The following is a 10,220-nucleotide window of genomic DNA, read 5'->3' as shown; positions in this document are numbered from 1 at the left end:
ATCAAACTGTTTATCATTGGCATATAGTTTAAAGTCAACTCCATGTTTACTCCATATGCGAGAGTTCACATGTGTACACACAGAAGATAATAAGGTCCAGTACACTCCCCTGAGGGACTCCTCTTTGTAAATGTTTAGTGTCGGAAAGTGGTATTCCTATTTGTACACAATAAGATCTATTTTCAAGATAGCTCCTGAAATACTTAAGTGCATCACCTTCAATTCCAGTGTTCTTCCAGTTTTGAAGTAATACATTGTGGAGTACAGTAGAAAATGCAGCACTCAAGTCAAGTAAAATCAGAACATTACACTTGCCTTCATCCCTGTGTACAAGCAGATTGTTTACAACGGAGCAAAGAGTAGTCTTTATTGAATAAAGACATCTATAGGCCAGCTGATTATCAGGTAATGCATTCACTAACTGGAGATGTTCCATTAACTGATCAAGAATGACTTTTTCTAGAAACTTTGACAGAAATGTCAGATTATATACTAGTCTAAAAGAACTTAATTACTTGGGATCTTGTTTACCCTTAACAATAGGTTTCATAAGGCCGTTTCATTAAATCAGTGAACCCCCCCCCCCTCTCCATCCCCCCATGCAGAAAAGGAGAAGATGGGGAGAAATCCCTTCAGGCTGCGTCAAATTTTGCTCACACATACTACCTCACCCCCCCATCCCCCCACCCATTCCACCTCATCACAACATCATCCATATACAACCATTCTCCATTCACCCCTGTCTTCTGTCTTCTCCCATCCTTCCTCAACAGACATTCCCCTCTTCCCCAAAGCCCCCTTCACCCCATCCATCCATCTCATCCTATGACGTCCCCTCATGTTCACTCCCTCCACATCTGCCTTCCATACCTCTTTTACTAGTCTTTCTTCATTCATTCTTTCCATGTGTCCAAACCATCTAAATACTCTTTCATCAACCCTATCTACCAACTCCTTTCCACCCCTGTTCTCCTCCTCACCTCCTTATTTCTCACTCTATCCAGCCCAGTGACCCCCATCATACTTCTCAGACACCTCATCTCAAACACATTCAAACTCCTTCTCTCTTCCTCTCTTATGTTCCATGTTTCTGCCCCATACAGTGCTGTTGGCACAATCACTCCTTCATACAGTCTCCTCTTAGCATCCATTCCCAAACGTCTATTCTCTTTCATAATAGATACTTAAAATTACTAGGATAATATGACTCATTACGGAGACCATACAGGAAAAAAGTGAAGAACGAAAATTATCTTATTGTAACAACCTAAGAATATCTAAGCATTATATATATGCCCCAGAGAAAGCAAATAGGATGCTGGTGATAGTGGCTCAAATTGTTTACTTCCAAAGTCCAGCTGTTAACAAGTATAATGCTGGTCCACCTAAACCGGTACATTATTTTTTATATTAACTACAAACCTTGTTAAAGACTTTTAGATGGGAGAAAGAGCAGTGACAAGCCTCAAAAGTTGCATCAGATATTAGAAACAAAACATACAAATGTCACTTAAAAAAAAACACCTGTAAAAGAGCGAGAATGCGTAGGGTAGTATGTAGTTAGAATAGGGGAAGAATGTGCTTATTTTATAGCTTATCTTTCCGATTGAAACAGAGCATACAGTTTATTCAAATCTACATTAAAAATGTTGTGAAATGTGTTTCAGAATGAATTAGCTTGGGTGATTTGCGAATAATAGGATATCCCTAAATGGAATTTAACTTTTGATAATATATGTTGTTTTTTCACCCAATTTCCCCCCAGTCCATTGCATTAAGCTCATATAGACCAATAAAATGATCTTTTCTGAAGTCGGATATCACATATGTACATTTTTTTCATTCATGGTTAGAGTCTGTGGATCCTACAGGCAATGTTTTCACCATCTCCACCAGTTAACATATTTTGGCAACTAGCGACCAGTCGACTGAGTACATTCCCATGCCATTTGTTTTCTTTTCCATGTTGCAGTAAGTAATTGTTTTTACGAAAGAAATGCGCACCTACACGATATATATAAATACAGAATTAGATGTTAATTTGATCAATCATAGTATATCAACGTAATATATGTTTTTCGTGGCGGAAATCAATATAAAAAAAAATCTTCCTAAAAGTAAATACACTACCGAACGGAGCTGCGACGAGAGCTTCGAAAGGCCAGATTTATGTGGTCTGTCCAGTCCCGTCAGTGTCATTTTGACGATGGCGATGGGTACCTAACCTCGTAGGAGGTTAGGTTAGACCAATTTATCATATTTTAATTTCTTCGACTTCGGCATCTATCAAAACAAACATGGCATCTCGAAGGTCTCGCCGCGGCTTCGTTCGGTAGTGTATCACTTAGCAATTTTTTTTTTTTGTGTGTGACTTTGGCAAAGAAAAACGTATGTCATGTTGATGTATTCAAATATACAAAATTTACATATATTCTATTACTGTATCGTATAGGTGTACACTTTGAATTTATCAGTGATTGTCTTGTATCTATCATCATGACATCACGATTGGAAGAGGCATCTTCCAATGTGTTTGGTTAGCATGAGCCATTAAATGGCTAGTGGTTACATTGACAAAGCAAAAAAGCTGCTAGGAGATCCTTCTGTCCATAACACGTTCTGGTATTCTGTCGCAGGATGAAGCCCGTGGAGTCGGCAGACACCAAGAACTCAATCTATTCAGCCGCTTTAGACGCCAAAAGAGTAAAACTATTGGCAGAGGCCGTGTTCGTTTAGGTACTGGCTAGACCAGGGGTCTCCAAAGTGGTTGATGCAAGTATCCATGGGGTCGATAGATACCCAGCCTACCATTTCGGAGGAGATTGCTTGCAACCATCATCTGCTGCTCCACACATGTCTCCAACAAATTCTCTCCACTTTCATTTCTTCCTGAAGTACCATATCTTTGAACTACATCATAAATTTCTTCATCAACTCGTGGTCGCAAGTCACCCAACACTATCACCGAACAATTGTGTGATGGGAGCGTCACTGAAAAGCTGGCACCACCCGGTAATCGAATCCCGGGACTTCCACTGTCCAGGCAGGCGTGCTTACCGATTACACCACTGTCCCTTCTAGTGACCAATGGCACAGCAATTCATTCCAACGCTTCCCACACAAACCGACAAATCATCCCACAATTCTTTCACCCCCTGATGTTAGGATTGTCATTGAAACGTGGTCCAATGCAGATGTTGCGCACGCCTGTAGTATAGTGATGGGAGAAAGAGCAGTGTCTGTCTGTCATCGTTTGTCTCGAAATTCCTGCGCCAATGTAGGACCAGTTGTTGCCAAAATATGGAACTTGGATTGGTAGTTTTACTTATAGATTGATTATCACTTATTTCAATTGACAACAGACTTGGCTGTCTCTGCTAGGAGTGTAGGAGGGCATTTGGTAAGAGGGTGTTAGTAGTGTCAAATGACAGCAAACATATTCTTCTGTTTATTTCTCAGTATTCCTTGCGATATATGGATTTATCATAGTGTGCTTATACGTATTTCGATGTTTAAACATTTTGATTTTTAATTCCAATTTTATGTTCAATAAATTTCTCATTATCTACAAAGGATTACAGACATTTAGAAGCTTTAATCTTTATTTTCAGGAGCAGGATTTGACAATCCAGATTTCAATAGGAAAGTCAATCTTAAATTCTATACATTAGCTATTAACACCGGAGAAAAAGTATCACATTGTGGCTGACGTGATGCAGATATATCCCACAAGAGTAGTATCAAAAGATATATTATAAACCACAAAGGAGAAAAACCTTTTCATTTTGTCCTTTGCGACACAGCTTACACAGCAAAAGCAAGTCTTAGACGTTACGTGATGAACCTTACAGGGGAGAAATCTTTCAAGTGTGACCTTTGCGACACAGCTTTCACAAGCAAGTCAAAACTTCGACGTCACGTGATGACCCACACAGGAGAGAAGCCTTTCAATTGTGACATTTGCGAAACAGCTTTCAGAAGTAAGTCAAATCTTCGGCGTCACGCGATGACCCACACAGGAGAGAAACCTTTCAAGTGTGACCTTTGCACAGCAGCATTCAGAACAAATTCAGAGCTACGAAGTCACGTGATGACCCACACAGGAGAGAAACCTTTCCAATGTAACCTTTGCGATGCAGCTTTCACAACAAAGGCAGGTCTTGGACGTCACGTGATGACCCACACAGGAGAGAAACCTTTCCAGTGTGACCTTTGCGACGCAGCTTTCACAAGCAAGTCAACACTTCGATGTCACGTGATGACCCACACAGGAGAGAAGCCTTTCAAATGTGACATTTGCGAAGCGGCTTTCACAGGTAAGTCAAATCTTCGATGTCACGTGATGACCCACACAGGAGAGAAACCTTTCAAGTGTGACCTTTGCACCGCAGCTTTCACAAAAAAGGCAGGTCTCAAATATCACGTGATGACCCACACAGGAGAGAAACCTTTCCAGTGTGACCTTTGCACCGCAGCTTTCACAAGTAAGTCATATCTTCGATGTCACGTGATGACCCACACGGGAGAGAAGCCTTTCAAGTGTGACCTCTGCGACGCAGCTTTAACAACAAAGGCAAGTCTTCGACGTCACGTGATGAACCACACAGGAGAGAAATCTTTCCAGTGTGACCTTTGCCACGCAGCTTTCACAACAAAGGCAGGTCTTGAACGTCACGTGATGACCCACACAGGAGAAAAACCTTTCCAGTGTGACCTTTGCACAGCAGCTTTCAAAACCAAGTCAGAGCTACGATATCATGTGATGACCCACACAGGACAGAAACCTTTTCAATGTGACCTTTGCGACGCAGCTTTCACAACAAAGGCAGGTCTTGGACGTCACATGATGACCCACACAGGACAAAAACCTTCCAGTGTGACCTTTGCTTAGCAGCTTTCAAAACGAAGTCAGAACTACGATATCACGTTATGACCCACACAGGAGAAAAACCTTTATCGTGTGACCTTTGCGACGCAGCTTTCACAAGTAAGACAAAACTTCGATGTCACGTGATGACCCACACAGGAGAGAAACCTTTCCAGTGTGAACTTTGCGACGCAGCTTTCACAAGCAAGTCAAAACTTCGGCGTCACGTGATGACCCACACAGGAGAAAAGCCTTTCCAGTGTAACCTTTGCGACGCAGCCTTCACGTGTAAGTCAAATCTTCGGCGTCACGTGATGACCCACACAGGAGAGAAGTCTTTCCAGTGTGACCTTTGTGACGCAACTTTCATTGCAAAAAGCGACCTCAAATATCATCAGATGACCCACACAGGAAAGAAGCTGTTCAAGTGTGAGCTGTGTGAAGCAGTTTTTGTAAGAAAGGGTCATTTCAAAGACCACATGATGACTCACACAGGAGAGAAGCCTTTCCAGTGTGACTTTTGCGACAAAGCTTTCACATCAAAGGGTAATCTCAAATACCACATGATGACCCACACAGGAGAGAAGCCTTTCAAGTGTGACTCTTGTGATGCAGCTTTCAGATCAAAGGGTAATCTCACACAGCACATGGGGATCCACACAGGAGAGAAGCCTTTCCAGTGTGAATTTTGCGACAAAGCTTTCATAACGAAATGTGATCTTAGGTGTCACATGAGGACCCACACAGGAGAAAACCCTTCAGTGTGACATTTGCGATGCATCATGTGGTGACCCATATAGGAGAGAACCCTTCCAAATGTGACATTTACCCGACAGCTGTCATGACAATATCTCACCTCGAAACTCACATAAGGACCCACACAGGGGGGAAACCTTTTCGGTGTGTGACATTTGAATTGTAACTTCCCCAAACAAGAGATCCATGTAAGATAAAAAGTCTTTCAAATGACTTTTGTGTTGCAGGTTTCTGTCAAATTATTAATATTAATGTCACACAGTAACCCTGTTACACTTCATGTATATGGAGAAAGTATATGCTTACTAAAAAGAGATGCATTTTCGAAGTAGAAAGACTACAATGAAATGCATTGTAGAATATGACCTTTTGTTATGCCGCGAAGTGAACTTGACCTGTAAAAATCTAAGACGTAACCTTTTGCTGCGTTTAGAAATGTAGTTAAGCTATTCGACAGACAATTTTATTTCGGCCGAGATAATCCCCCTACTCGTCGAAAATATTAATGGAGTATGTGTAAGATTTTGTTTTGTTTTCGATGCACCGATGGAGGGAGAAGTTTAGGTGTATACACCCACGGGTTGATGAGCCAAATATTTGAGTGAAGGAGCCAGGGTGGTTTGGCATGGCCGGGACCTCGCTGTGCAGCGAACCTCCGCCACCCCCACCCCCCTTTTTAGGGTTGGAAGGGGTCAGTCGAGGCGAAATCGATTACCATTCGCCTACTACATTGGTGACTCATTTTGTAAGGAGGTATAGAACTGATAGGCTCACAAATCTCATTGCAGATGTTTGTCGTAACACCAGTTAGGATTTTTTCTTTAGAATAGTGAAAAACTAACCATGACTTTGGTTATCCCTTTTCATGAAGGTTTTCTTGGATTAATGATTTTTGTGATTCTGCCTGAGAGAAACGTGATTAAATCATGCTTAATCTAATGCACACATACAGAAAAAAATGAACATGACTAATGGACACTTAAAAAATTATACATTTTTAAATGATTGTTTTATTAACCCATTAAACTCCGATGACAAGATGTCTTGTCATTTGGTCAAATAAAACAAAAAATCATAAAACACCAAAATGTTTGATCAAACACCAGAAAAATATGACGTCAGTCCTCGCTTCGCTGCGAGCGAAGCGAGGATTGACGTCATATTTTTCTGGTGTTTGATCAAACATTTTGGTGTTTTATGATTTTTTGTTTTATTTGACCAAATGACAAGACATCTTGTCATCGGAGTTTAATGGGTTAAAACGTTCCCCGCCATACTGACCTAATCTTATGTAGAAGGAAGGTAAGGTCATGCGCCTTTCCTTACTCTTGTCAATATTGCTGCACAACGTTAAACCAGTTTCATTTGTTTCGGGGTGGGGGCAGCGGAATGCATTATTTGCCAAATAATCATATTCAGAACTATTGCTATTGCATCATGGCCCTGTTGAGCCCTCATACTATCCTGACCACCTTGGTGGAGAAAGGCGTTGAGGGCAAACTCTTTGCCTAGATTCAGGACTAGTTACAGCACCGGCAGGCAAGAGCCAGGTTCCAGGAAAAGCTAAAACATGGGCTGGAACTACTAGTCTCACTAATGGGTTACATGTTTTGGGAATGCTTACAGCATAAATAGGAATAGGTTCCCCTTTCTCATTCAACACCTGTAATTTGTACACATTACTTTGTACGAGTATGTCCTTGCCAGAGGTATGATCACCAAAACTACTATAAGGGACTTCAGTTCTAGTAACCCAATCGGGTTTACATTTCTCTACACAGTTATGACATATGTTCGATCACAACCACTGTCAAACAGTAATTTGCCGTGGAAAATATCTCCTTTCTTATTCAAGATCTTCAACTTTTGCAGTTTGCAATACGATTTTACTACTATAATGGCCTGGCAACATAGCAACTGTAGAGGAACCATTTGAATTATCATTTACTACATTTACTTGAGGGGCTACATTTAACTTCACGCCACACATTGTTACATTATGATTACCTTGACATTTGACTTTACATTTTTTTGGAAACAATTATGGGAGCCAAGAGAACTTGACACTGCTTGCCTGTTACTCTTCAAAGCTTCCAGGTTTCTAGTATGTTTTACGACCTCATCTCGGAGTATCCACAACTGAGCAATGAAGTTCCTACCTCGTTCGACTCGTACCTGCAGAGAAAGAAGAGCCTGGACATGTGCATGAATGATATGCTCAGTCTTTCTAAAGCGTTCCTTTAGAAGATCAACAACTGCCTTGTAGCTGGCACTGGTGTGTGGCACTCCTTGCACCATTTTTTGAGTAGGACCTTCTTTCTAATAGTGACAATAAATATGTCAACTTGCTAATTACCGGCAAATCTGTGTCATCTGTGTGTGATGAAAACTGGTACCAGAAACTCTGCCACTGGGTAATTTCACCATTAAATTTTGGTCATTCTAACTTGGGAAGTTTTGCATGAATTAAAGACGTGTTGATACTTGCAAATTCGGTGGAATCCTTATCTGGTACTGCCATTCCCTGTAGTTGGTCAGCACATCGTCTTCTTCTTGTCCTAGCCCTCTGCCTTGCTGCATCTGCCAGATCAAAGTAATCTTGTAATAGGTTAGGATCGATTTCTAATTCTACCTGACCTTTAATTTCTTCTAGCTTAGACAACCTTTTATCAAACTTCTTTAATGCAAGTGGATCTCTTACTAGTAAACGTCCATCTACTTAGTAGCCCTAGTCAACTACCCATCTGCGGTTTTTTTTTTTTTCAGCTTTCTGAAGTTGTTCGATCTTACCTAAGTGGGTGACACTTGCTAAAACGTTATTAGAAATGTCTTACCAGATACAAATTCATTGGTCTGGGCGCCATGCGCTCTACTTATGAACAGTTCTGAAAAACTAACTTTTTTCTCGGGTGATGGCAAATAAACCGGTGCACGACCCAATGTCGAAAGACAGAACGTCGAAACGACAGAATGTCGACTGCGACAAAATGTCGAAATTTCAGATATCGACGTGATTATGTACATAAAATAACCGGAAAATGCAAGCCTGTGTTCACGCTCAACAGCAATAACTGAAATATCCACCAAAAATATGTACTAATTTCAAAATCAATTCTTGAACTTTCTTGTCTGTACATAAAGTGAATATTCTATTTTCAAAATAATTCCTTGCACTATATTCATTCAAATACAATACAAGGAAAACATGGCAGAATTCTTCGTTGCTCAAAAAGGAGGGAAAAAACTTTCATGCGAAGGTTTTCTTTTCACCAAAAGCAGCAAATGTGTTTAGGAAAAAAATATATTGGCGCTGCGAGGACCATGCCTGTTCAGGAAAAGCTGTAACTGTTGATGATATGATAGTAACCACAAAAGCTCACAATACACATGGACCAGGATTAGGCGCATCGCCAAAGAAACTTTGGAAGGGACCTCGCGGATAATATGCCAAGAACTCTCCAGCCATCTTCCAGAAGAGATTCATGGATAACTTCCGGAAGAGTCGAGCATCAAAAGGATGATTCAGAGGCTGGCAGCGTCGTAAAAACCAGCCGGGCTTACCTCGTAGTGTTACAGACCTTACCCTACCTGTGGCACTTTTGGCGTCTCCCCGGGATTGTTTTATCAACTCTACACCCTGCATGCACGAGTGATGGGGCAAATGCTGCCTCTCCTTTTCGTGTCGACAACCAAGAAAACCGAAGACGCTTACTGTCGTATCTTCTCAGCCATCTAAGAAGCTGCATCACAATGCGGTCTGGATCTCAGGGTCAATATTTACAGAGGTGACTTTGAACGTGCTACGATGGAAGCTACAAATGATATCCTGTCTATGCAGAAGGTCGAAGCTTGTTTCTTTCACTTTGCTCAAGCACACGGGAGAAAGGTTGTGGATTTGGGCTTGCGTGAAATGTACGTGAACGACAGCTGACTGCTTTGGCTTTTGTTCCCCCTTTCATCCGACATCTCAAGAGCCTTTCATGAACTTATTTCAGATATGACTCCTGAATGTGACCCTTTCGTAAATTACATCAGAGAAACATACAATACGAACACCAGTACACCCAGCCTCGCCATTTCTCTGCGTCGTGGACCATGGACAAAGCCAAGTTTTCCACCGTGTCATCCAGGAAGAACCGAGAATGACAAACCACCTTGAAGGGTGGCATCGGAACTTTCAAGGAGTAATTGTAATTGAACTGGTATTATAAGTCACTGTTGTTTAAGTTGTTTTATCTTCATTATTATGTTCAGGAAGAAAATCATGCCGAGCGGCCATGATGGGTCGAGTGATTTGGGAAATATCGTATTTATTGCCGAGTTAGATTTTCTTTAAAACAATATCCATCTTTAAATAACCTCTTTTAGTCATGATTAGTCAAGTGCCACTAGTATAAAAGGCACACATGACCGAATGATCAGTGAAATGCATATTTCGACATTATGTCGCATTCGACCATCTGTCGTGTCGACATTTTGACCATTCGACATTCTGTCTTTCGACGTTCTGTCGCAGACCCCTTGCTGAGCGATGTTTCTGCATTGCTGGTGGTATTGGGTGTCTGTCTTCTGAGTTCTTGGACCCTGGCACCGCCTC

At 41.3% G+C, this 10,220-nt stretch overlaps 2 protein-coding genes and 1 pseudogene across 2 annotated transcripts; 2 read left to right on the top strand and 1 right to left on the bottom strand.

Moving 5' to 3' along the window:
• Nucleotides 1–266: 266 nt before the first annotated feature.
• On the top strand, nucleotides 267–4,891 carry LOC143031080 (uncharacterized). The gene is made up of 2 exons (XM_076194490.1): nucleotides 267–405; nucleotides 3,612–4,891. The coding sequence occupies exon 2, from the start codon at nucleotides 3,839–3,841 to the stop codon at nucleotides 4,889–4,891; it is 1,053 nt and encodes a 350-aa protein (XP_076050605.1). The 5' UTR covers nucleotides 267–405; nucleotides 3,612–3,838.
• LOC143031081 (uncharacterized) lies at nucleotides 4,802–6,671 on the top strand. The gene has a single exon (XM_076194491.1). The coding sequence runs from the start codon at nucleotides 4,930–4,932 to the stop codon at nucleotides 5,632–5,634; it is 705 nt and encodes a 234-aa protein (XP_076050606.1). The 5' UTR covers nucleotides 4,802–4,929; the 3' UTR covers nucleotides 5,635–6,671.
• A 211-nt stretch (nucleotides 6,672–6,882) lies between these two features.
• Nucleotides 6,883–9,031, bottom strand: LOC143030262 (uncharacterized; annotated as a pseudogene).
• Between the last annotated feature and the right edge of the window lie 1,189 nt (nucleotides 9,032–10,220).

This window comes from Oratosquilla oratoria, chromosome 12 (assembly GCF_046742065.1).
Source record: "Oratosquilla oratoria isolate Oo_2021 chromosome 12, ASM4674206v1, whole genome shotgun sequence".
Lineage (NCBI taxonomy): Eukaryota > Metazoa > Arthropoda > Malacostraca > Stomatopoda > Squillidae > Oratosquilla > Oratosquilla oratoria.
The sequence above is the reverse complement of the archived record's forward strand: the minus strand, read 5'-3'. Positions and strand labels throughout refer to the sequence as shown.

Excerpts from the sequence above, each read along its gene's own strand:
- LOC143031080 (XM_076194490.1), top strand. The coding sequence starts at position 3,839 with ATGAACCTTACAGGGGAGAAATCTTTCAAGTGTGACCTTTGCGACACA.
- LOC143031081 (XM_076194491.1), top strand. The coding sequence starts at position 4,930 with ATGACCCACACAGGAGAAAAACCTTTATCGTGTGACCTTTGCGACGCA.